The 27,652-nt window shown below is 37.9% G+C and overlaps 1 protein-coding gene across 2 annotated transcripts in view; it reads right to left on the bottom strand.

The window, feature by feature from the left end:
* The window catches only part of Ufl1 (UFM1 specific ligase 1), a 34,673-nt gene extending 7,574 nt beyond the window's left edge, over positions 1–27,099 (bottom strand). For both annotated transcript variants that reach the window (NM_001355512.1, NM_026194.5), the window contains exons 1-14: positions 26,954–27,099; positions 25,901–26,046; positions 24,624–24,652; positions 23,882–23,979; positions 23,267–23,381; positions 21,084–21,214; positions 15,838–15,896; positions 14,306–14,452; positions 12,970–13,145; positions 10,701–10,880; positions 7,484–7,604; positions 4,493–4,615; positions 1,276–1,393; positions 49–212 (exon numbers count right to left, since the gene is read on the bottom strand). In NM_001355512.1, coding sequence (NP_001342441.1) covers positions 49–212; positions 1,276–1,393; positions 4,493–4,615; positions 7,484–7,604; positions 10,701–10,880; positions 12,970–13,145; positions 14,306–14,452; positions 15,838–15,896; positions 21,084–21,214; positions 23,267–23,381; positions 23,882–23,979; positions 24,624–24,652; positions 25,901–26,046; positions 26,954–27,030 — 1,684 coding nt within the window. In that variant the 5' untranslated portion in view covers positions 27,031–27,099. The remainder of the gene's footprint in view (positions 1–48; positions 213–1,275; positions 1,394–4,492; positions 4,616–7,483; positions 7,605–10,700; positions 10,881–12,969; positions 13,146–14,305; positions 14,453–15,837; positions 15,897–21,083; positions 21,215–23,266; positions 23,382–23,881; positions 23,980–24,623; positions 24,653–25,900; positions 26,047–26,953) is intronic.
* Positions 27,100–27,652: the final 553 nt, after the last annotated feature.

Genomic DNA, 27,652 nt, shown 5'->3' on the forward strand with positions numbered 1-27,652 from the left:
TCCTTGCAGAATTACAAGGTTCAGTGAAAAAAAGACACTTAAATATACCTGCAAAATATTTCATTCCCTTTTCAAATAATCTGATATTATTGTATAGGTTTGAAACCTCTTCTTGTAAGTCCTTGATTGTGCGTTTTCTGCCAGTTCCAGAAGCAGATGTTGAAGACATGAAGACTGAACGTACTACCTCAAGATACATTTTATTAAGAGGCCTGGGACAAGATAAATATGGTTAATTAAAATGTACATTTAAATTAGATAAGACATTTTGCTTATAGTGCAATAACATTTTAAAAACCCTCCATCTTTCTAGCAGTTAAAATTAATTTGAAAGAGGCTCAGTAAAGAACTTTTCTTATTGATCTAAGAATAATTTTTGAATAATTTAAAATATTTTCACAATTTTAAAGTATTCAAAGTAATTGCCGTAAAGATGACAAGAAAGATAGTAACAAACACTCCATAAAACAGACCTCTAAATTTAATTTGGAAAATAGCAGAAATAAGTTTGTTCCTCATTCTCAGAAATTACCACAAAAAAACTCTCAATTTCCGAAGTAGTATTAACATAATGTATTTTAAAAAGCACCTATATTCTCTACAATAGATTATGTTAAAAATTCAATGGTGCATAGCCAGTAGTATTTATTTCCTATTTTTACAGACTGTATGGTTCTATAATATTTTATGCATAAATTTACTTACATTAAAAAAAAGCTCTATTTCACAATAAAATAGTTTAGGTTCGCTGAGCTCTTGGATGGTCTCTATGAGACTTATGTGCTGGGTCTAACTTGATTGATGACCAGGTATGGATAACATAGGCTAAGTTATGTAAAATTTCCTTTAATTTTTCATGGAAACTCAACTTGGCTGACTCACAAGGTGTTAGTTTCTACCCTTACTGGTTTTGAGGTCAGTTGTACCCCTCCAGAGACTAACAATAACCTTTGTTTCCTTTTTGCCAAATCAAAATAGAAAGAGCACCTTCTCTTTTTAGGTGCTACCTTTGACGCTATGTCAAGGATGAGTTAGTCCCAATTAAGACCTAAGGGTGCAACGTCAGTGAGCACTTCAGAGGGTCTCAGTTTCTACTGCCCATTCTGTCAAGCGCATTTACTAAATAAAGGCTCAAAGGAAGTGTCTCTGAAGGAAAATGAATTTGGAATTTCATGTTTAAATTAAATAAAAAAAAAAAGTCTAAAACTTGTTTTTGAGGATCTTAGTGAAAATTACATGCTGTAAGAAATGGGGGAAGGTGTAATTTATACTTGCTTTATTAAGTATTCTGCAAGCTCTGAAATAAACTCCTCAGGGGCATCCTGAATGTGTTTCCTTAAGCAATCTTCAATTTCATCCTGGAACATGAATGTGATGTCCGGCTTCTTCTTTCCTGTAACATATGTCAGCAACGGGAAAATAAACAGACCCCAGTAGCAAAGACCAGGCAGAGAATGCATACCTCACCAGGCAGCAACACATTTCTATGTCAACAAAACTGCTACTTCTAAGTACAAATATTAGTAAATATTTGTAAATAGTAAAATTAAAATTTAAAACTTCATATAGTAGAATTTCTTTTAGGTGACCATGTTTTAACTTCCCTTATAATGTTTTCTATAAGACAGCCAGAAGAGAAGAATAACTCTTTCCTCCCATCTAAATTGGGAAATGCAAATAGCTAGACATCAGATCAATCAAGTGGAGATCGTTTTTTAGAAAACTGTGATTTCTCCTCATTCAACAATAGATACGGAGGAGAAGACCTTCCTCCTTCTCAAAAGTGAGTACTTCCTGAAGTCAACAGCCTTTGAGTTTACACAAGAGCTTCGGAAATAGACAGGACTAAGTTAAAATTTATCTTTTTGGAAAAATACAAATGAATAGGAAAAACCCCTTATAATTTATTTTTGCTTTCTCAAAGACAATTCTATACTGATGAACAATAAAATTAGCATGCAGCTACTGTAATGGAAATGTTTTCAATTGTGGAAACGGCAGCCTAACCAGACACTTGAAAAGTATTGGTAGCAAAGAAAGCAAACAATATTTCCATTATAAATGATAAAGCTATGCCTTTTATACAACTGACTACTTTTAGCTAAATCAGATTATTGATTCTGCAGGTGAAAACTTAGCAATAAAATAAAATGGCTCAAAAATTGATTTTTAATCTTAATGAGGATCTAAACAGTTGAAGCCATAGCTTTAAGGTAGACACCCAAAGTTCTATTCTCTTCTGAGATCTGTTCTCCAACCCTGATGCTCACGCAAAATTGTCTTTTCCTGTTTGCTTCCCATAAGCCTTTTACAGGTTGTTAAATTACATTTCCTCCAGTAATCTGTCATACTGACTTGATTCTGTATTTTAGCTGAGAACCTAATTTCACCCTCCATTTCAGAGATTACAACATAACCCTTTTCAAAGCACTGAAATTACTTTAAGGTAGAATGGTTTACTGCTGTTATAGTGCCTCAATAATCTATGCACAAAACAATGTCACATGCCTCATTTCTCTAAGATTACAGGTATTAGAGAATAAGTTTTTAAAAATTCCTCTTTATCCTTGTCCCTACTACATCTTGGGAATTCATAAATAAGCACACACAGTGAGAAATGACATGCACATAAAGCCATATTGATGCTGGGAATCAGGGGAGAACAGGGGGAGAGAGGAAATAGTTTCCTTCCTTAATTAGTATTATTTTCTGCACATTGACAATCATAGTTTTTCAGTCTTTCTTAGAATATTTTAAGGAAGGACGAAGCATTGTGATGCTGCCAGTAACAGCTTATTATCTTCTCACATGTGTGTGTCTGTGTGCGTGTGCGCATGTACATAACTGTTGCTAGGGATACAGGAGGGAGTAGTAGTGTTTCATGTTAAAAATGAAAAAAGTTGTATTTAGAAAAGGAAATATGGTATCTTCTGTAGTTAACACTGGCAAATATTAAGAAGTCTGGGAACTAGAAGATGAAAAGGCAGTTAATTAATTAATCTTAGATGTACAGAACAAACTGGCCATGTACTGGCAAAGTTCAAACAAGCACATGATTCTCTGCCTCAGCTCCCAATACATATTCTTCACCTTCTAATGTTTCCAGTTATTTCCTAGAGTTCTTTTAGGGTGAAAAGCGATTGGGAGCATAAAAGTCTTTATGTTCACAAATAGCACTGGGGAAACCAGGAATGTTAAACACGCAGGGCTGTTGCTTCAAAGGAAGGTGTGAACTGTTTTCTGCCTGAAAGCTGGGGAATGGAGGTGGCTCCCGGCCTAAGGAGATCCAGGACTAGGCCATACCAAGCTTGCACACGCAGGACCAGATGTAGCTAATAGTCTAGGTGACCTCTGTGCTATCCGTATGGCCAGGAACTCGTCCAAATCCATACAACCAGGACTGGACATGCTCAGTAGCCTAGATGATCTCTATAATATCTATGACCCAAACCATACTAGATCCTCCCCTATACCCTTAAGATAATAGAGCTTATCTCTAGAACCCATATGCATGCAAGAAGTGACATGTACTTTGAGGAACGTTTTGATGTAATTATGCCTCTTTGTTCACTGAGGATTGTGGTGTACCAAGGAAAACTTTTACCAAATTGTACTGTCCTTAAATATGCCCACAATAAACCCCCTGTGTCTAGATGACTCTAGACATCTGAACCCATGCTGGCTGTTGAGAAATGCTGAACCTGATTTCCTTCTTGCCTCATGTGGATCAACACTCTGCTGTCCCTGGTGGTCACAGAGACCCGTGATCTTTTGTTGTTAGGTTTTTTGTTTTTGTTTTTTTTTTCCTATTTTACATTTTCTAAAAAATTTCATTCCTTTTGTTAAAATGTTATCAGTGAATGAGTCAATACTAAGTCCCTCCATTTGCAGCTAACCTCACGAAGGTTGAGTCAGCTTTTCCAGACACTACTCCAGCATTAAACTTGACGTCAGTTTTGATTTAGTCAGAGACGGGGTCTCATTGTAGCCTAGTGTGACCTTCATCTCGTCTGTCCTTAAACTGATTCTCCTTCCTCTACTTCAAATGTGATAAGATTATAACAATGTGCCCCCATGCATGGCTTGATAGTAACTTTATTTCCAGTGTTACCACTTTTCAGTTCTTTTGCCTTTTAACTGTTCAATTTTGTAAACTGTCATATGGGTTTATCATTAGGGACGAGAAGCAACACAGTTAACTACAGGCCATGTTGTTTTTACACAAAGAAATACTACATATCAACAAACCTTAAAACGAGACACTTGACTGTTAAAGATCATTAATAGGCCCCTTCCGTTTATATGTTAACTTCTGGCTTGAAATCTGAGACAGGTTTATACTTTATATGATTAAACTGTAAAATTTGTGGTCACTAAAAATGTAAAATAAATACTTTCTTTACAAACATCTGTAGCTAATTATATTCATCTTAATGAACATGTTAAGAAAACCATCTACACATAAATAAATAGTGAACTCAAAGCTACATACCACCATGCGACGACTGGGACTCATCATCACTGTCCTCATCTTTTCTTCCCTTCTTCTTGGTTTTCTTAATTTTATATTCTCTGGCATTGCCCCCTCCTCCTCCTCTTACACTTCCAGAGCCCTCTGGTAGAAATACATCAGTTAGTATTATTAACACGTTTTAGAAAATAATGATACCATATTATTATATTAAACTATGTAACAGAAAAATGAAAAGCAAACTAAAGAAAAATTTAAATTCTTTTAAAGATCAATTTCCATGTTAAGGTACTAAGGATGATAACAATAGTAAATAAAGTATATCACTAAAAATCTAAATCTCTTGAACTTCAGCAATCTCTTAAAACTGTTTTAAACTGTAACATACTCAAAGCTGCCTGTTTTCTGTAGCTTATCTTTTTAGACAAATCCATTCCTTCGTCTTTTCTTTCTCCTTTTTTAAAATTATGACTATTTTTAAATTACAAGTGTTTTGTCTCTACGTGTTTGTGTACCACAAGCATGCAGTGCCCATTAAGGCAGATCCTCTGGAACTGAAGCTATAGATGGCTGGTAGTTACCACATAGGTGCTGGGATTTGAACCAGGGTCCTCTGGAAGAGCAGCTACTGCCTTTAGCCACTGAGCCATCTTTTCAGCCACCCTGTCTCCTTCCTTGTCAACTTGAAACATCCTTTCACTTACTCATGTCGGCTATCACAGCATTACTTAATTCTCATCTCTATGACATTTTACGGTGGTTTTGCCTTCTTGGCTAAACGACTGATTGCTACTCATGTTTGGATGAGTCATATTCACCCGCCACTCACCTCAATTATAAATTTGTAATATGAAATGGTTAAAAAAGTAACAGAAACTTGATAAATGTCAGGGCATATTAAATTGGTAGCAGAAAACTAACATCATCAATTAATTTATTAACTTATCAATCATCAAATTATTTTCAATTACTTACTAAAGAGTTCAATACAAATCATTAGAGAAGCTCAAGTACTATGCGTGACAGTCGAGCCTCATTACTGAGGTCGTTTCCTGTCTGTAGACGCCTACATTTAGGATCTCTTGTCTAGAAAACAGAACACTCATCTGACAATGGGTTATAAGTGGTAAACAGTTTTCATCATAAGAATTACTGAGTTAAATAAAGTGAGTCTTATAAACTAAATATACCTTTCTAGTACCTAAGCACAATTATCATAGCTCATCATATTTTATAATTTATTTTCCTTGACTTTATAAAGATAAAAATAACTAACTAAAACTATATGCCTAAAGTGAAATGTATCTTTAATAGTTGGTGGTGAGTTTTTATGGGAGACATTTGAGTTGGACATGACTCATGCATGCACTGTAGTTAATTGCTGCCATACAACTGCAGTCACTCAGAACAAAGTACTAGATGACCTATAACTCTGAGAAAGAAATACATCAACTATACTGACTTAAGTCCTTAATCAATACTCGTGTATTTCTAAATGCCACTCGGAATAAAGAGTCAGAATAAGTGTATGCATGAAGATTAGGAATCACCGAAATAATTTATTGTGGCTCCTCTGGAAGAATGGAGAAAATATTAAAAATATTTCAAGAGTCTTGCAAAAAATGGTTTCACAAGAGGAACAATCTTAATAATAAAACAGAAATAAATTTTCATAGCAAAAATTATGTTTTAAGCATATGTTTGATACATATTTCTATTAATGAAAAAGCTGAATATCAAAGTTTTTGGTACTGACATAGCACTAATAATTTGCTTCTACTAGTAAAAACAGGGAAAATACACGCACATCTCAATGGTAAGTTACTAAATAATAGTACTACATAGAACGGTTACCACTGAGCATATATTTAAAAGAGATTAAAATATAATGTTAGCAAGCAGGGCGATTTGCTTGCTTAGAAAACCTTACACTACGCCAAGTGGTGCTTTCGATCCTAGACCTATAACCACAGGCACTTTTTGCAAACAAGATAGCACACCGATACGTCATCCCAAATGGGAAAGATAGAAGTGTGATCTGTACTGACAGGGACCAGAAAGGCACCAAGGAAGTGACATTTGGAGTAGTACTCATAATGAAAGAAGAATCCAGTTTCTTTCAGTTTAGAAGAAGCAGTGAGGTTGAGCAGCCCTGTCAGTGCAGAGGCCATGAAGTGGACATGAGCCTGGCAAATATGAGAATACAGAAGGGAAAACAGAAGAGATGGAAAACAGACTTTGTATCTTTTCATGAACACACACAAAACCAGAATACACTGTGTCATTTCCCTGTTCATGATTAAAATCTAATTTATTAGGGGCTGAAGAGACGGCTCAGTGGTTGAGAACACACTGTGTGCTCTTACAGAGAATTCATGGTGGATTCCCAGCACCCACGTGGCAGCTCACAACTGCCTGTTACTCCATTTCCTGCCCTCTTCTGGCCTCCTCAGGCACCAGGTATACATGTGTGCACAGACATACATAAAGGAAAACATCCATACACATAAATTGAAAATTAAGCAAAACCTTAAAATTTCATTTAGTGCAAGATTTGGTTCAGATTAGCCATTAAAATAAAAATATGAATCTGTTAAATAAAAGAAAACCTTCAAATGGCCTTAGTACAAAGTTCATGAAAAAAGGAAAACTCAATTTTCCCAGCAGCACTTGGTAAAAAAAAACATCTTTTTTTTTTCCAATGTATGTTTTTAGCCCCTTTGTCAGGGTCTGATAGCTGAAACTCCTTGGGCTGACTTTTCCTCCACACAGAGATCTGTGTGTCTACTGTGTGCCAGTATCGCGCTGACTGTCCCTACACTATGTCTTTGTGGTACAGTGTAGTCAGGGATCGTCACAGCTCCAGCCCTGCTCTGACTCAGGTTTATCTTCAGAAGAGGGGCTATCTGCTATGCAAGAATAGAAATGTGCAACAAAACCCCTTTGGTCATTGAACATGTATTTATTTACACACAACTCATCTTTGTGTCTTACTTATCAATGATCCATTACCTGTTGCTTTCTTCCTGCGTTCATCTTTTTTATCCTTTTTACTTGTATTAACACTTTCTAAAATGGAAATTTGTTTCAGATCTTCTTCAGTGATTAAATGCACAGGATTATTTTTCATTTCCTGAAATAAAACATGTTTTGTTGGTAGGCAAAATATATGTAACATTTCAAATAAGCGAGCAGTTGCTTATTTACTTACACATCGGAATTATCCTTGTTAGGTTCCATTGCTAAAGATGATAAAATCTATGACTGCTGCTCTGAGGCTGGCTGACTTCCTAAGCATCAATTACATCTGCTGCTCTTTTAGCTTCAGTACCTATTCCTGGCTAGCAAAATCGAGTGGTCTATAATTACCAAGCAGCACCTAGCTACGGAGCAGCAGAAGCAGTTCTCCAGCAGTTACCAGCTGGTTTTACCACGAACAAGATAATCACTTAGGTTCTCCCCCCAAGGAGACTCTTTTGAGTGCAATGCCACGTAGATACTTGAAATGACAAGACAGGCATGGAAACTGCTACCACCCTCACGATTACAGGTTGCAAACCAATTCAAATAAATCTATTTGTCCTATGACTTAGTTCTTGATGATCTCTACTGTTTAAATTTTATGTTAACAAAAACAACAATGAACTATTTCTAGCTTCAGAAATTAGTTCTTTTTTATGAGAAATAGTTCTTTAATTTCTAGTGACAAAAGAAATATTGTCACAGTTAAAATACTATCATTTCCTTTTTTGGTTTCCTAAGAAAAATGCTTAATAATGAGGATTCCAGTGATAAGATTACCTTTCTTTAAACTCATTTTTTTTTTTTAGTTAAACAAGTGTTCAAGGAAATAAGTGATACACACATACACACCCACACACACATACACACACACACACACACAGACTCACACACACAGACACACAAACACACTCTTCTAGCCTGTATTTACATATATCCTTTCCAGAGGATAGTTTTTGAAAATAAGCAATACAAAGGTCTACCTGTCCAAGTACAGAATAAACATATTTAAACTTAACATTTACTAATATCACATCTATATATTTTTATTCTTGCCTGCCTAACAGGATAATTGCAGAAAACTATCTCATACTCGCACTAGTAAACTTTCAAAGAATATAGCTAAACACAAATAGTATAGGTAAACATTTAATAGGTCTGCATGAATTTATTAACAGTATATTAAGACACAGGGCTTGTTTTATCCGAGGAGATGCTTTATACGAAGATCATGGCTTTAACTACAACCATGAATTACATAGCTATGATGACACTCCTAGTAAGCACTCTGCTTCAAAATACATTTAGACAGTAGTTAAAAAGTTAAAAAGCCGGGCGTGGTGGCGCATGCCTTTAATCCCAGCACGTGGGAGGCAGAGGCAGGCAGATTTCTGAGTTCGAGGCCAGCCTGGTCTACAAAGTGAGTTCCAGGACAGCCAGGGCTACACAGAGAAACCCTGTCTCGAAAAACAAAACAAAACAAACAAAAAAAAAACAAAACAAACAAAAAAAAACCAACAAAAAAAACCTTAAAAAAGTCATAAAAATAATTAATAATAGTTAAATACCTCTTTAATGTACATGAGATCTTTTGAAGCTAAAAGTAATATGCACTCAACCAGTTTTTAAAATCTATTTGGAACATTAAACATGACAGAAGTAGAAAAAAAAATCTCTTATGAAGTTCTCTAAGAAAGGAAATTGTAACGGGTTCCTGATTCGACAGAAACTGTTCCAAGGGAGAATATGCAGTGTAGCTGTGGCTTCATGGAATGAATTGGGTAGTGCTCCTTCTGTCTCTATTTGTGGAGTAGTTTGAAGAGTATTGGTATTAGGCCTTCTTTGAAGGTCTAATAGAATTCTGCACTAAACCCATCTGGTCCTGGGCTTTTTTTGGTTGGGACATTTTAATGACTGCTTTTATTTCTTTAGGGGTTATGGGACTGTTTAGATGGTTTATCTGATCCTGATTTAACTTAGGTATTTGGTATATGTCCAGAAAATTGTCCATTTTATCTAGATTTTCCAGTTTTGTTGAATATAGGCTTTTATGGTAGGATCTGATGATTTTTTAAATTTCCTCAGCTTCTCTTGTTATATCTCCCTTTTCATTTCTCATTTTGTTAATTTGGATACTGTCTCTGTGTCCACTGACTAAGAGTTCATCTATCTTATTGATTTTCTCAAAGGACCAGCTCCTGGTTTAGTTGATTTTTTGTATAGTTCTTTTTGTTTCTACTTGGTTGATTTCAGCCCTGAATTTGATTATTTCCTGCCATCTACTCCTCTTGGGTGTATTTGCTTCTTTTTGTTGTAGAGCTAAAGAGTAAAAATTTAAAAAACAAAATTGTTCAGGGGTTGAAGAGATGGCTCAGCAATGAGGAACAACACCGGCCTCTGCAGAGGACCTACATGGCTCAGCATAGCTGCCTGTAACTTAAACTTCAGGATCTAATAGTCTCTGCTGACCTCTGAGGGCGTCCACATACACATGTGCACACACATACATGGTCACACAATGATAAATAAAAACAATTTTTTTACAAAAAGAAAAAAAAATCATATTTAGATTGTTTAAGACACTCTTACTATGTATATAGTCTAGTGCGGACCTTGAGCCTAAGTAGACTCAAACTCATGCTCACTGCCTTTAGCTCCTGAGAGCTGGAACTATAGGAACTATAGAAATGTACCATCATGCTTGAATAAACCTTGTTAATAACATTTCCTTTCTCACTGAGTTTCCCTGTTTATTCTAATGAAGTAAAAATTAATGAGGCTATGCTAGATTTAGTGATTGTCTACAGTGCTGAACATGCTACGTCCTAAAAATATGTACAAAGAAATTGCTTTTCTTTCTTTGATCTCTGAGCACAAAATAATTTTGATTTACATATAGGTAACATACTACTGCATACTTTAGTGTTTTAACAGTGGATCAAAGCCTTTGGTAACTTCATTTGAAAACTATGTAATTCTATTGATAAGATTTTAATTTGTAAAATTAGTTCTCTAACTTTTAACAGGGTCTAATGAAGATGAAGAAAAAGAACAATAAATCCTAGAGAAGATAAAACAGAATTATGTAAAATGATATATTCCTTGGTAGTCAGACTGTTTATGGCATTTCCCAAAAGATAGCAGATGATCATCCTAACGAGAAAGGAAACACTGTCAGGATTAGCAGGTGGAGGAACATCTGTAATACCTTCTCAGCTTTTTGGTGCATCCGTTCGCTGAACAGTCCTGTGCAGTCAGTTATGAACTTTTCACTCACCACAACCGTGTCACTAAAGACTATAGCTGAAGCGAGCTTGCCGAATGGTCTCATCACCTGCTGGAGCAGCATAGCAGCATCTTCAACTGACAAGGAACTGGGTAGCAGAGGCTACAATTTTGAGCAAAATGAAAATGAGAAAAATGCAGGGAAACAGGGGTTATATGTTTTGTATGTATAATATACATATATATGAGTAGATATATTTATAAATACAATTTCCCTCATATATCCTCGTTGAAGCCAGTGGCTTTCAGAAGCAGTTATGATCATAACTTCCAAAACTGTCTTCTGGGTCCATCAGCACTTGGCACTCAAGAGTCATATGCCATTTTTTATTTTAACTCATTTCTCCACTTGCATGCCCTATACAAATGTCAAGTTTGGCAAATTCCCACCAAAACCCACAAGGCCCCTCTGTGCTTCTTCTCTTACAGACCTACAAACAATTCACCAGTAAGTCCTAATAAGTTTACCTGTACAAAGTTTCCTTTCAGCTCTATCATCCAAATTATTATTTTGAAGTTTACATATCTCCTCCTAAGTATTGCCTGTCCTAAGAGAAGTCATTTGTTTGTCTACCATTTGTATAGCATTCAGAATGGTGATTATCATACAGAAACTACCTAAAACCAGAAATAAGTATAAAGATGCCTTAAGAAATTTGGTAACCACAGCATGAGTCCTCCTTTATTAAAATAAATTTCTAAACTCTGAACAAAATAACAGACTGGCCTCCAGGTAACCTTTACCCACAGGTAAGTATCCCTTTGGAATAATGAAGGGCAGACACAGCTTGAACAATGATGCTAATGTATGCTAATACATTAGAAGAGACTACTAGAGAAGGGCTAAGCAAATGCAACAGGATATCTGAGGTCAGGGTAGTTGTTCATGCTTGGATAAGATAGCATAACCTATCTCAAAATTTTTAACCCAAAATTGTTCCTGTCTAAAGGAAATACAGGGCCAAAAAATGGATCAGAGACTGAAGGAAAGGCCATCCAGAGACCGTCCCCCACCTAGGGATCCATCCCATGTGAAGACACCAAACCCCATACTATTGCTGATGCCAAAAAATGCTTGCTGACCAGAGCCTGATATGGCTGTTCCCTGAGAGGTTCTACCAGCATCTGATCAATACAGATGTAGATGCTCACAGCCACCCATCGGACTGAGTCTGGGGATCCCATGGAAGAGCTAGGGGAAGGACTGAAGGGGATTGTAATCCCATAGGAAGAACAATATCAACTAACTGGACCACCCAGAGCTTCCAGGAACTAAACCTCCAACCAAAGAGTACACATGGTGGGATCTATGGCTCTAGCTACATACGTAGCAGAGGATGGCCTTATCTGCCATCAGTGGGAGGGGAGGCTCTTGGTCCTGTGGATCTTTGATGCATCATAGGGGAATGGTAGAGCAGTGAGATAAGAGTGGGTGAGTGGGTGGAAGAGCACTCTCATAGAGGCAAAGGGGAAGGAGGACAGGATGGGGGGTTGTGGAGGGGAAACTGAGAAGGGGGTTTTCATTTAAAGTGTAAACAAATAAAATGATTAATAAAAAAAGATATCATAATGGTTACTTTCAACCAATAGCTTGACATAGTATAGAATCACCTGGGAAGGAGTCTCAATGAGGGACAATCTAGATCAGGTTGGTCTGTGGACATGTCTGTGGAGGACTGCCTTGACTCTGATAATTAGTAAGGGGAGACTCAGCCTAAGAGTTAACGGCACATTGCCTAGGTGTAGGTCCTGGCCTGGATGACAAGGAAGGAAGTAAAGCAGTTTGTTCTCTGCCCTTGACTGTGGACGTACTATGATGAGCTGCTTTACAACCCTGCTCCTGGGACTTCCCCTAAAGATAAGACTTGGAACTGTAAGCTGACAAGCCTGTTCCTCCTGATGTTGGCTTTTATCAGGTATCTGTCACAGCAACCCGAAAGAAAATTCACAGATGTGCAAAATCTCATTAATTTCACTATCAAGATTAATATGGTTGCTATATTATTTTCCTGTTTGTTTTTGAGATTTACAGTTATGAACACTAAAAACATCAGCCTACAATAATAGAATTTCTATTGTAACCAGGCAAGAGTACCTTTACATGGCTTAGTTCTAAAATGTGCACGTCCAAGTAAAACATCCCTTATCATTGGTTTACACAAAAATCAGTACGAGACAAAGGCTAAACATACCGAAATGTCAACCCAGGTCCCTGAGCTGATGGCTTCCTCTACGGATGCTTCCACCTGGTCTACGAGTCCTTGGCCAACACAAGTTGCCTTCAAAAACAAGAGTTGGGTATTCTTATACCTTTTCTTTATATAGTTCACAGCATCTGGGATTCCAAGTCTGGATAAAGCGTCAAATTCTAGAAATGTACAAGGAAGTAGAATGGAACTGTCAATCACTCACATCTTCCAGAAGCCTCACAAAAAGGTAAGTTATACACAAACCCATTTTTGACTGTGGATGTAATGTATTCTGGTATTTTCGGAGGAATAAAAGAAAAGAGACATAGTGTAGCTTGTTCCCTGGGTAATATTCCTGGATGTTTACTATTAAAGGTCTCTGTAGGAAACCTGCTTAGTGCAAAGTGCTCTGTGAATACAAGTTGCATGGCCCCTTCTCTAGCTGAAGGGTTGATAGGACTGCCGAGCAATGCAGCGGAAAACAGCAGTAAAGGAAATGGAAATGGTCCAAATTAAAAATCAAAACTGGAATCTAGTTTGCTTATTTTAGTTAAAGGGGTGAGTTTTATTTTTCAAACTGTATCACTGTACACTAGGGCAGAGCCATTCTCTAAAGTAGATGATTTAGCATAACAGGTTCCGAGTTACAAATGTTACTGGTATTGAAGGTAGCATGGTTATTAATACTAAGTTCTAACCTGTTTAAAGTTGAACACACATCATCAGAGATCAAGTGACCACAAGCAAAGCCCTGTACCTAATGTACAGTATATTCAAACCATTCTTCACAAACATGGGAATATGCAACACACTGCAGCTTGATCAGGACTGCATTCAGCAAACAAAGTGGCTACTGCTTTAAATCAATCAGTTTACTTTACTGAAATCATGGTACAACCTAAGAAATATACTTTAGAATAATAGTATTGTTTCTGAGTAGTAGATAGCTGATAAAAGCAAGCATTGCAAATCTGTCAATAAATGTTTCTAAGATGAGTAAATGAGAGGAGAAAATTTAATAAAACAATAAACACAATATATTAAACATATGATACTTTGGGGGGATTAAAACCTTAAGTTTTATATCACCTTTATACATATTGAAGCTATCAATATCTTTTGGCATTTAAAAATTTTAGTATTTTAGTAATAATGGAATTATCTTCAGTCCCAAAGCCCCACAGAATTGAAAGTAACAACTTTTGCAGTCAAATGAAACCATGACAATCTATCTAGTAACCACAGGAAAATGTATGTGGAGTCTGGAGTACAATACTTTCGAATAATATTTCAGTGCTAGGAAGAAATTTTGGTTTCAAAGAAAAGAAAGCATAGTTACCTAGATAGCCATTCTGCCTGAAAAAGGAGTCCACCCAAGTACTCTGTGTCCTGGAGTAGATGTCAGGGACAAAGACTGCTTTATCCTGTCGCCCGCCGACCACGGTGCCTCGTAAGCGGCCAGTGCTGACGAGGTCCTCGAGCACAGCTTAAAGCAAATGCACACGACACAGACAGGTCAGAATAGGGACGACACAGTTTTAAAGGCCAAATAATGTCTTCAGCCCGTCTTCCTAAACTTTTAGAAGACAATTCAAAATTTTAACACCATGCATAAAATTACAGTTCAAACAAAAACACGTCCCAATATTTATTACACTTGGAGGAGAACCAACAACTACCACTTTACTAAAATCAGCATAATCCCAAGTTACACTCTGAATATTTGTCCTTATACCCACAGTGTGGTTCCAACTCCTCATCAAGGAAACTTCTTTCTGCAAGATACTTAGACCATTACAGAAAACCCCAACCAATCAAAAGGCAGAGCTGTGGAGCCCAGACACAACGGACATGTATAATACAACTCTTATACCTTCGGCTCAGGAACTATTGTGGAAGAGAGGGTGGAAAGAGCCAGAGAACAGGGAATTTACTGTGAAATTGAGTCTCCTAGCAATGTCAAAATCCTACCTATACAGATGCCCACAACAACAGACATGCTAATGTGATAGAAGAAAGCCCAGGGGGCTTCAACCTTAACATGGGCAACTAAGAAATGCTCAGAGCAGGAGAACGTCTTCCCCAGGGAACAGCATCCCAATTAGTTATCCAGTAACACACACACACACACACACACACACACACACACACACACACACACACACACTCCCAACTACCATGACAACCACCAGCAAACAAGAACAATTAATAAAGATGCCATCATTGTAAGAGAGCAAGGAGGCATATATGGGAAGTTTAAGGGCAGAAAGGGAAGGGAGAAATTACATGGTTATATTATACTCTTAAAACATAAGACATAATAAAAAAGAAGAAAAGAGATCACTTTGTTTCATTAATGGTCTATGAAGCAGTGCTGTACTTTGGATGCTGATTATCTTCTTGGTCCCAGAGAGGGGCTACTTGGTGCTTATGGAGTTTGTAGGAGGTAGAACCTACTGGGAAATCCTTGGGCATTAAATGTATATACTTGAAGAGGGCTGTGTGTCCCCAGACTCTTCCCCTCTTTCTTATGTTCCTGGCATAGTTTTATTTGCCAAAGGATCCACACCACTATCACGCAGCAATACCCTACTGAGATCCCAGGAAATGAGTCCACCCAATCTCAGATTGCTAAACAAAAGAAACCAAACCAAACCAAACCAAACCACCTCTCTTTCTCTCATCTCCACTTCTAGCCCCGTCTTTTCTTCACCAGTCCTATTTTTGTCTCCAAAAAACAAAATAAAATAAAAATAACCTTTCTCTCATCCCTGGTCCGGAGGAAAGCCAGGTACTTGTGAATTCTCAGAAGACACTCTATTACGGCATTACACCCACAACCAAAGTGATACAAATTTAAACAAAACTCACAGTAAAGGAGCTGTTCCTGAAATCCATATTTTGAAACCAAAGAGTTCACTGGTGTAGGCCTTAGTGGGAAATTAAAAGAAAAAATTGAAACTAATTTAGTATACAATGTATATGAGTAAAGTAAGTAAGAACTGGAATTTGTTATAGGAAAACTACCAAGTTACTTAAAGGAAAAAATGACATCGAAGTTATACCCCATTTTAGACACCTGATCAGGGTTGTGCTACCTAGAGAGCAGGGATCAGTGTTTGTTCACAACCCAGATCGGTTCCTATTATGATTCCACCAGGTGATTCCTTTCTGCCCTTCACTGGGCGGTACAGGGAAGTCCAAGATGTTCACGGCTCTCGTATAAAATGCTGGAGGATCTCCCTATACCCTGTACACGTACCATTTCTAGATTTCCTGGTTTTCTAATGCAAGATGCAATTTTCTTCCCAAATATTTTTGGTCCATGGTTGCATCCCAGAATGGCAGAAAACCCACAGACACGTGAGGCCGGGTGTGTGTAACTTTCCTTGGGCTGCTTTCCCTCTTCACCTTGAAATACTCACGTGAGTGGTTCAGCATTTTGCTTTTGAAGAAAGTGTGATGTGACTTAAATGTATGTGGAATGAGATGTTTCTAGTCAAAAGTGTTTGACTTAGAGAAACCAATTTACAAATGGCCTTTTTTACTTATGTATATTTTCTGTAACATTTTTAACTATTTTAATAGGATATAATCTACATATAACCAACATCTACTTAATTCAAGTATGTAAGTCAATGGTCTTAATAACTTTGCCATCTTGTGTAAACATCACAACAATCCAGTTTTACAATTTACAGTAGCATTTGCAGTCCATCAGTCACTGCTGCCACTCTGTGGAGGAGTCATCCGTTCTGAGTCTGTACATTTGCCTTTCCAGACATTCAATAGAGTTGAATCAATAGGAAGTCTTGTGTTTCTGTCTTCTTTCACTTAGTCTTATCTTACAGGATGTTCATCAAGAATGAAGCATGAATGAAGTGGCTCAGTCCTGAACAGCACTCTATCATACTGATATTCCACACATTGTTTTTATTTTCATCAGCTGATAGATATTTATAGTGTTTGTCACAACAGTCTGAGGCATCATGAATGGATTTAATGAATATCATGTATTCATGTCCTTGGTATGTTTCTGTGTGGACACTGTATCTGACTGTGGTAATGAAATAATATCATGTTATGAATTCATCCCTGGGCCTGTGCATGTATAGGTGACTTTACTATGTATAGGTGACTATCACTAATTTATATCCTTAGTCCAATATATTCTCTTAGCTAGCTGACATATTCCCAAGTGTATGCCTTTGTTTCACTGTGTGTGTTTGTATGTATATGTGTCTAAAGGCATGTCAGCCTATGTGTGAGCCTATAGAGGCAGAGGGACAACTTTGGATATCTTCCTATGTCTCCTCACTGTACCTTTTCAGACAGAGTTCATCACTCATCTTGGAGCTTCCTGTTTAGCTAGAGAGCTCTCAGGATCTGCCTGCCTCCACCCTACAGTACTTGGGTCACACACATGTGCCTCCAAGCTTTGCTTTAAAGCCCGCTGAGACTGCACTCAGATTTGCATACTTGCAAAGAATACACTTCACCCATCTCCACAGGCCTGAACTTACTTCTCACTGCCTATAGTTTTAAAGTAACATTTTGTTTCTATTTACTCTAAGCCATCATCTCTGTCCTTCAATTAGCTTCTATTTTTATGTATACTCAAAGTCCTTTAATTCCAACTTATTAATGCCTTACTGATTATTTAGAATGCCACAACTTTATTTTCTTTTAAATCATTTAAGAAACTTGGTAAAAATAGAAACACTTATTTTAAAAGATGAATGAAATACTAAAAGCTACTCCTGTGTTTGGAGAATTTTGTCTAAATTATTTAACAAAATTTCATGAAGATCAGATTACTTTATTAAATTGTTTGAATTAGGTCACAGTATGCTGTGAAATGTGTCATCTCTGTTTATCTTACAGCAATCATCACAACCTCTTACATGTTATTCTGTGTGTGTCTTCTCCTCCTGCTAAGAAAACATAAAAACAGTCCGTCCTTAAAGGACTCCACCTTGGAACTCCTAGGTATTACTCACTGTGTGTATTAAACAAATGTCCTAAACTTCTAAGGTTGTTGTTGGATGAATTTGTATTTTGGTCTGGAATAGAACGTGGTCCAGTGTACTTGCATGTCCCACTCGTATCAGTTTTTACTTCCTGACCGTTTAGCTACCCATAACAGCTGCCAACATAACCTTTTGGATGTACATGGCTTCAGACCAGAAAAGAGAAGCGGTTCCTTAGTTTTTAGGTATTATACACATACAGTGGACTGAATGCACTAGCTGGAAGACACCAGTCTCAGCAATATCTTTTCAGTTCAGAATTAGCCTTACTCTGTAGTTTGACAGCATCTCTACACAGTAGCTCAAGGCTACTATGAGAGAAAACAAAACAAAACTGCTGATCTGACAAAATTTACACTTGCTACAGTAATCAGCAAAATAGAAATAGCAAATATAGTAACAGAAAAGTATTTTTAGTTTTTAACTAAATGAGAAACTTGAAGGGCACAAAGGTATCAAACCTGTCTCCCTCTATTGCTACCAATCAGCTTCCCAGTTCTGCACCCCCTAAAGACCAACACTTGCTGTGTTTGGAGGGTGACTGCATATGGGTGGTAAGAACCCAAGGAAGAGAGAGTACATGGAAGAAACTATAGCAGCAGCAAGTCAGGTACATAATGGGAGTTAGTGAGCTAAATAAACATGTCACAAGTAATGAATGCTCAGTCTCCCATGCTTGAAGCGGAGAATTACAAATACAGGAAATGGAAACAGGAAGAACAAGACAGTAAGAATGAAGCGAAGCTTAGTATCTGTTCAGTTGCAGCGATCAATTTGAGAGCGTGGCTCTGCTGTACATGTTTACATTTCCATCTACAGGATGTGCACATATCTGTGTCAGTGCCTCCTCTCCTCCTTACCAAAAGGGCCAAGGAACAGTGAAAAGCAGACCGAGTGCGAAGCATCTAAGTACCCAGACGTGCTCCCACAGAAGAACCAGGTGGCCGTGGAGAAATGGCTAGACAGGGAACTATGAGCCAAACCCAAACATTTTGTCCTATATGTGAAAAAGTATACCACAGAGGCACGATGGGGTCATGCCAGAAGGTCAAAGCCAGTCTGAGCGCCATCTTTTAGTAAAATCAATGAAAATGTAATTTATAACAACCTAAAGCCAAATAACAAATTTACGGAACACTAAGTCCTCAGTGATAAAACAAATAAACAAACAAAGTCTGACGAGGAATGGGATACATGGTCCTAAAATTTCATCCCTGCACATGACTACTTGTTTGTTTTTGTTACAAAGGAAAGCAAGCAGCTTTACAAGAATTTTATCAGATATACCTGTTAAGTAAATATAACATATTCATCAGTAATTGAAAAAAATCTAACTGTGTATCATCTGCTAAGATTTAATTAGAAGAGTAAAGTGTCTCTTCTGTGTGTTCCTGTCAATGATGGCCAGTGTAAATATGGACACTCGCAGCACCATCAAACAGACAGCAGACAAGAGAAGTTAACATTTTCAAGAATACCAGATCTGTGACCTTTAAAATATTGATATCAGGAAAGTCAGAAAAAACCTAAACAAGTGTTCTAGACTGAAGGTGAACAAAAACTTGTAACAATTTGATGAAATAGGTGATTCTGAACCGAACCTGAAACAGCTAGAAAGGGCAGTGCTGAAGCCTTCTGCATATCAAAATATCAAAATGAATCCAAAGACTAGATGAATGTATGCATCAATGGTAATTCTCTCACTATGAGTTCTATTTTGTATTGTACAGAATAATGCGCTTTTGTAGGAAACACAGACAAAATTATTTGTAGTAAAATTTAACCAACTTTGAAACTGGTCATAGAAAAACTTTCTAATCTATAAGTTCAAAATTATTTAAGAATAAAAAAAAATTGTTCCACCAGACTATAAGCGTCCTCTCCAAACCTTTCTGTTCTCCTCTTGCCTTGTATGTGTTCAGTATTCAATAAATGCATCCTGTTGCTAAATGACTACAACTTCCCCATCTAAAAGAGGTGTGTGCAGTTAAACGCTGACAACAAGGATAGATAATAGACATTAGATTAGTGATACTGACACTGTAAGCTACAAACCAGACTAGTGGCTTGAGAAGGGACAGAGGGTAAGAAAATGACAGTGAATGCAGACACTGGTCTAAAAAAGTGCACAGATACTGGAGGGAGTGGAAGATGACATCTAGAGAGCTGTTTGAAATGATGGACATCTCAAACTCTGATCGAACCCAAAGCCACTCGACAGGATCTGATGCAAAGGTGAGGAGACAATTAAGAATGTAGGCTTTGTGAATTCTACATTTCAATAAATCTAAACAGGCTACAGACTTAGTTCCTTGTCTAATGTAACACGGCTATGCCTTAATACTGTGGACTCGCAGGAAAAGGATCCAAAAACAACTCCATCTAAACTCCACGTAAGTTAAGCTACTGACTTCACTGCCCCACCACACAAGGCTGCTGTGCAGTATAACAATGGACCCAAGCTTCTATTTTAATAACTGCATGGTCTTTTCATGTGACCTCAGGGTGATTTATATGACGTGATGTCAGCATCAGATTGTAAACTGCTTTCTCAACAGGACAGAAGTTGTTGGAGCAGGGAGCAGAGGGGAATGTGTGGAGACAGGTGAAGTTGGAACTCTGCAGGCTTTGTAGCCCCCTTCCAGAAAAGCTCTCCATCCACCTGCTTAACAACTGGGATGGGTGCTCAAAGAGACTGGGCTTCAAACACATTCAGTTGCTGGCAAAAAACGCAAAACGTGCAAAATAAGTGTGTAGGCTCCTATATACACTTGGAGACATGTTTACCGCGTAAATAAGTGTGTAGGCTCCTATATACACTTGGAGACATGTTTACCACGTAAATAAGTGTGTAGGCTCCTATATATACTTGGAGACATATTTACCACGTAAATAAGTGTGTAGGCTCCTATATACACTTGGAATCATGTTTACCGAATAATGTGTAAGTGTGTAGGCTCCTATATACACTTGGAGACATGTTTACTACGTAAATAAGTGTGTAGGCTCCTATATACACTTGGAATCATGTTTACCGCGTAATGTGTAAGTGTGTAGGCTCCTATATACACTTGGAGACATGTTTACCGTGTAATGGCACTGAAGAGTCCGCGGATACGTGCTTTATGGCGAGCTACAAAGGCCTCAGTGAAAATCACTCCTCTGTTATCAAGGTCCAGATGGCCATTGATAATCCGGCCAAGTCGCTGAGTTAATGCCTGGGAATAAGACGTCAATTGTTATTCATCTAAATAAAAAAATTAAAATGTGCATTTGTACAATCCTTCTCAATTCCTGCTATGTGCTGTGACAGAAATTTCAATTGCGCAAATTATATGATAACTAAACTAAAATGAAGGATTAATATCTGGAGAGGTTCATCGTCTCACTGCAGAGTCAGGAACCATACCAAATTATTAAAGATTAGCTATAACAATAATTATTAGTTAACTGATAAAGGTTTAACCACAATAACAGCTCTTGCTTACAATACTTATTTCTAAAGGGAAATAAACATGATTGACTGCTTTAGAAAGGACTCTCTTTGGACCTTTGGATAAAGGGTGTAGGAATAAATGTTACTCCATGATTTTGCAACTAAGGGAAACGTAAGTTCTGAAAATTTATATTCTCTAAGAGTAACACAACTTTTTCCTGATTTAAACTGGCAGATTATCTGGTTTCTTGACCAGCTTTCAAATTCAAGATAGTATTTTTTTTCTTCTCAGCTAGACGGCATCTGAACAAGTCCATGTGAAATAGGTTTGGACACATTTCATACCCTGCTTCCCCGGCTCAAAGCAGATGTATTCAAGTTGGTTTGATAGATTTACAACAAAGAAAAATATAATAAGCTTTGAGGAACACATTTGTGATGTTCAGAAAATACAAATGGAAACTCCTTAGTATCTAGAAACACAGTTACAGAAGAAACCATTTGGTGTAATCCTTATATTTTTTTAAGCTTGACTTTCTATGAATTATAGTTATTCAGGTAAAAATAGGACTTAGACCTTTAAAATGCTGTGTTAGACATTTATATTTTCTGAATTGTGTTTTAAATGCCGCCTGGAAAGCTTATTCTATTAATATAGGTGAGTGAATAAATCTACACTACACCTTGGTCTCATGTAATTACGGATCCGTAACGATCTAAAGTTAGATTTCCTTAGGGTGAAAGGTGGTTGTGGTTGTTTGAATGAGAATGGCTCCCACAGGCTCCTGTGTCTGGATGCTTGGTCCCCAGTTAAAGGAACTGTTTGGGAAGGATTAGGAGGTGTGGCTTTGTTGGAGGAGGTGTGTTACAGGGGGGTGGGCTTGGAGATTTCAAAAGCCCAATCCAAGGCAATTTCTCTCTCTCTTTGACTGCCTATTACAAGAGTTGCTTTGGTCATGGTGTCTATTCACAATAATAGTATAGTAACTAAGACAGTAATTAGAATGAGATTTGGCTGTTTTCTTATTTCAGTAAATTAAAAACAAACTACTGTTTCTAGAGTGCTGCCCCGATGCTTATGCAAACGGCATGGTTATTCCTTCTCAAAAGATATAGCACTGGAAACAGCATACAGATGAAACAACACCTTTCTTAATCTCAGGTAACTAAGAAGTCACATTGACAGAATTCAAATCCAGTTGTATGTGACACTAAAGCCTACAAGTTTCCCACTGTACCACATGGATTTCTATGACTGTGAGATAAAAAACTACTTTTAAAAAAAGATAACATATAGCTTCAGTTTTTAGGTAACACTGTTGTTGCACTATAGTCATGATATCAGAATTTAGTATCAGCATAAATCCCTAAAGAGAGAATATGTGAAACTTTTTGTTCTTGAGACATAGGCACAGTTCAGTGGAGGAAAAATATGGCAGCAAAAAGAACAGTTCTATTGACATTCTGATAAGAAAATTATTTGCTGAAGGTGTTTTACATTGCAAAATATTGAGCAGCACCCCTAATCTTTACACTCTCTATTTTATAATACTACAACTGTATATATCCTGGCAAGGTTATAAATAGCAGCTATTCTAAGTATTGAGCAAATCCACACATGACAGTCTCAGAACTTATCATACTCTCAGGCCTGTGGTAGCCCGGGGCTTGGGATAACTGTATCAGTTGAACAGTCCCTTCAGAGCCATCAAGTAGGTGATACCTATTTACATGGCTCTGACTCATATCCACTTGAACCTTATATAAAATCACCTGGTCCTGACCCCTACTCAGACTCTTTAAAATTCTTTCCATTATTAAGAAAAAACAGTACCTGTGTCAGAAAATCCCCAGGAAGGTCATAGGCTTTACACAGTTCTGAGACAGTTACTTGACCACTTTCTTGCAATTTATCATTCACCTCTTCTGATAACTGATCCAGATAGTTCCTAATATTGAAAAGAAGTTTTTCTGTTTTTGTTTTTAAATGAAACATGCTTCCCTTCTGTATCTTCCCCTTTAACGCTTTTCTGCTAGAGTATTGTAGGCCCCCAAGTAATGGACGGGAATGAGCATCACTTGTTGCTCAGATCTAAACCTTAGTTTTTGCTCATAGATATAATTAATGTAAGGGCAATCAAGTGGCAGGTTTTTTTCCTTATGACAAGAGAAATTTTATAGTCATTTCACATCAGTTTTAGAACATTACTTTGAGTGTAGCTGATTCACAATAAATAAGTTAAAATTTGATATTGCTTTAATAGGAAAAAGATCAAAATATATATTATTTATAAATATGTATTCCCCCAAATTAGCACTTACTTTTAAAAAGAATGGTCTTTATAATAAATGTCTCTATTACATGAGCTCTAAACATAAAGCCTAGCTGGCCACGCCTGGCCTGGAGCACCTGACAGAAGGAGAGAGAACGCTTCAGTGTTATACTTACTCATCAATCAGTTGTCCCAGTACCATCTGCACGTGCTTCTCTGATTTAATAATATCACTGACTCTACTCTCGATATGAGTCAGGTCCACATTAATAACCTAGAATTACACAGAAATTACAATTAGTTTCCACTACTTTTAAAATTTGAGATTATACATTGAGATTAAAAATTATACTTTTATGTATTTTATATACATATATATTATTTATACACCCTTTACATATCACTTAGATAAATTTGAAATTACTCTAAAATATTGATAGCTGAGTATCATGGCAGATACCTATAATGCAGAAGAACAACTATGATTTCAAGGCCAGTGTGGTCTATATACCCAGTTCTAGGCAAGGTGAGACAGGGACACCGAGTAAAACAATCTGTGTGTGTGTGTGTGTGTGTGTGTGTGTGTGTGGGGGTGTGTGTGTGTGTTACTGTAGGGGTGGGAAAAGAGTTTCCGCCTGTCTGAGGATGCCAGTCTTCTCCTGTCTGCCTTCAGAACAAAGATGTAGAACTCTCAGCTCCTCCAGCACCATGCCTGCCTGGGGTGGTGTCATGTTTCTCACAATGAAGATAATGGACTGAACCTCTGAACCTGTAAGCCGGCCCCAATTAAACACTGTCCCTTATAATAAGAGTTGCCTTGGTCATGGTGTCTCTTTTCAGCAATGGACCCAACAAATCCGTAGTATTTATAAATTAAGAAAGCTTTAAGAAATCAAAGCAAAATTTTTATAAATTTACCTGTTGTAAGTCAACAATGTTTACTCGACCTTTGAACAAAAGAGAGGAATTGAAATTACATGGACGTGCAGATGAACAGGTTCAACTCTAACCGACAGTGCTGATGGCTCTAAGTCCTTCTAGGAAGGGCATAGGACCTCAGTAGTAACTGATGGACTTAGATACAGATTACTCGCTGATCAATCTTCATGGTTAAAGCCACAGGCAACACTGTTCTCCAAGCTGTGTTTATCACATCAGACCAATTACGAACATCAGAGGACACAACGCGGAGAAATCCGTGGAAGGAATTTCAATTCTTCTCACAAATCAACTCAGCTAAAATGACCAGAGGAAATGCCTGCAGCTAAATTAAGATGATTTCCCCATTGCTCAAAACTGAAACGAGTGTCTATCAGCAAGAGAGGATCTGTTAGATAATGCAAATCACAGCTCACGTGTTATTAGCACTCCTGCAGAAAGAAACAAAACACCCAGGCTAGACCCAAGTGGTATCTAGTGACAGGCTGTTTCTGTTTCAGTCAAACTGCTCAGTCTGCTCAATTGCTCAAATTTCAAAAACATAAAGCAAAACAATATTTTACGTTTGATGGTGCTAACTGCACTTCATAATATGGTGGGCCTCAGGCCACAGTACATCAATTTACAAAGTTTCTTAAACTTAGTAATGCAGCTTTAATATTTGAGATCTTAAAACTTTATGAAATCTCTATTTCTCCTTTATAATTAAGTACCTGATCACTGGCAGCTAGGTATTCACCCCTAGGTCATGAAGTGTGGGTATATATATATATTATACACACATACATATATATACACACACATATATACATATATACATATATGTATATGCATATATATACCACATATATACTATATATATCACATATATATATATATATATATATGGTATATATACACATACACACATATATAGTACATTTAATTCAATACAACAAAAACATGGTATTTGTTAAGTGGCAATAGTTAAGGTCATGTTTGCATGAACCTGTAAGATTATGTTCATATGAACATACGAAGGTTGACTGCATGATCCTATGAAGGCTGATCATCAAGTTATCAGTAGAGAAGGGTTACAGCTCAGGGGTAGTATTTGCCTAGTTTGTGCTCTGGATCTGATACCCAACACAAAGAGGAAAGAAGGAGCCATTGAGGAGAATGCCCTATAACCTCCACGTAAGTACTTATTTTTAATTTAATGTATTTTCTTCAAACATCCGGTAAAGACAAAAGCATGACACTGAGGAATTACTTACCACCTCGGACATGTAGCTCGTCTCTCATTTCTTTACTGATTTGGGCTGGAGTGATATATTCCTTGCCGTCAAGTGTATGGACTACTTCCAGCTGTTTCTGAGAGATCAATTTATTCACAATCTCAATGCAGTTCCGCTCTGACAACCTGTGCGAAGCCAGGAGTTTAAGAGTGTACTTGCTATGCCGCCCCCCCCCCCCCCAGGTATTTGAAAGCAAAATTTTGAGTAACTTCTACATTACAAAATCTGTCCTTTATTAGTATGATGATATTGGTTGAGTAATTTAAAAAGAAAACTTGAGAGTAGGTTTATATTCCCTTGAATTATTTATTTAATTCACACACGTCACTGTATTATGATTCTACAGATGTTCTCTCCTAGTCCTGCCTTCAAGTATCAAATTTTCCAGCTGAAAACAAACAAACTTTTCTTTAAAATCACAGTATGTTGGCCTTACTGGTACAGTTGGTGTACAGACAGGTCATGTGGCTTAGCAGAACTATAGGTACTATAATGTTAGCTACTCACAGCCATCTTGCACTAAATTTTTTCCCCGGGTTTTGTTGTTTGTTTGTTGTGAGAGTGTATGTATGTCTGTAGCTCTCAATGTTATAGAACAGCATCAACGGACTACTGTGTTTAGGTCCAAGAGAAATAAAATACTACAAGAACTCGTTGACAGGGAGACAAAGTCTATTCGCCTTATATATGCGATGTGTAATCACGGGCGCAGAGTCGGGGTAATTCGGCCACTCCCCCATTTCTGGAGTGTAGAAAAGTTGGTGTCCCGGAGTCCCTAAAATATGACAGATGGCATGTGGGCCTGGCTTAGATCTGTGGCTGCACGTAAAAAGGATTTGGAGGAGGGACAGACTACTTGCTGCGCGCTGCACTGGGGACTTTGCAAGCTCGCCCTAGGCCGGGCAGCGAGCGCCTCTACCGACAGCCGCCGCAGCAGACCGGCTCCGGGGTCCCACCGCGTTCCGGCAGGCAGTGCGGGAGCGGGGCAGCGTCCCGGGCCTAAGCCGGCTCCACACCGCAGGGAACCAGCACCTTTGCGTGGACTCTGCAAACTGCGCCCGCTGGAAGTCAGCCGCCAGCCGCCGGATCTCCTCCCAGGCGTCCGCCATCACTGCTCCGCTCGCCCCGACACAGGGAAACGGCAGACACGTCAGCCTTCAGCCTGCCGCAGGCACCCCGGGACGGACCGCGCAGAGGGCCAAGAGACCTGCGTCAAGGAAATTCGCGAACAGAAACGCGACTGCCGAGCTCTCCGCCCTCAGCTGGGCGTGGCCTGCGGGAAGCGGCTTCCTAAACTCCTACAAAGCCAAGCTGATGCTGACTCAGTAATCCTTTTTGCAAGGTTCCTGTTTCTGTCCAGCAACCATCAAATGATCTTCCGCCCTTGCTGAGCGGACGAGACATACTTCTTTTGTGGGACTCTTACAAACCGTGACTAATCCACTTTGAACAGTGAATGGGGCTTTTACTTGAGCCAAGAATGAAGTCAGTTTTAGAGAAACTTGTTCCACACTACTGCATCAGTTTGAATTTTGTTCTTCCAAAATGAATCTATTTGGGTATAGCAAACGCCATGGACTTCAGTTCATGTGTTCTAAAGCTTATTATTATTATTATTATTATTATTATTATTATTATTATTATTATTTACTCGGACAAAGGAATAATCGTTGCTGGGAGTGAAACTAGGGAAGGCAATGGCATTGTACTTCTTAGACAAGATAACTGCTG

This window comes from Mus musculus, chromosome 4 (genome assembly GCF_000001635.26).
Source record: "Mus musculus strain C57BL/6J chromosome 4, GRCm38.p6 C57BL/6J".
Classification (NCBI taxonomy): domain Eukaryota; kingdom Metazoa; phylum Chordata; class Mammalia; order Rodentia; family Muridae; genus Mus; species Mus musculus.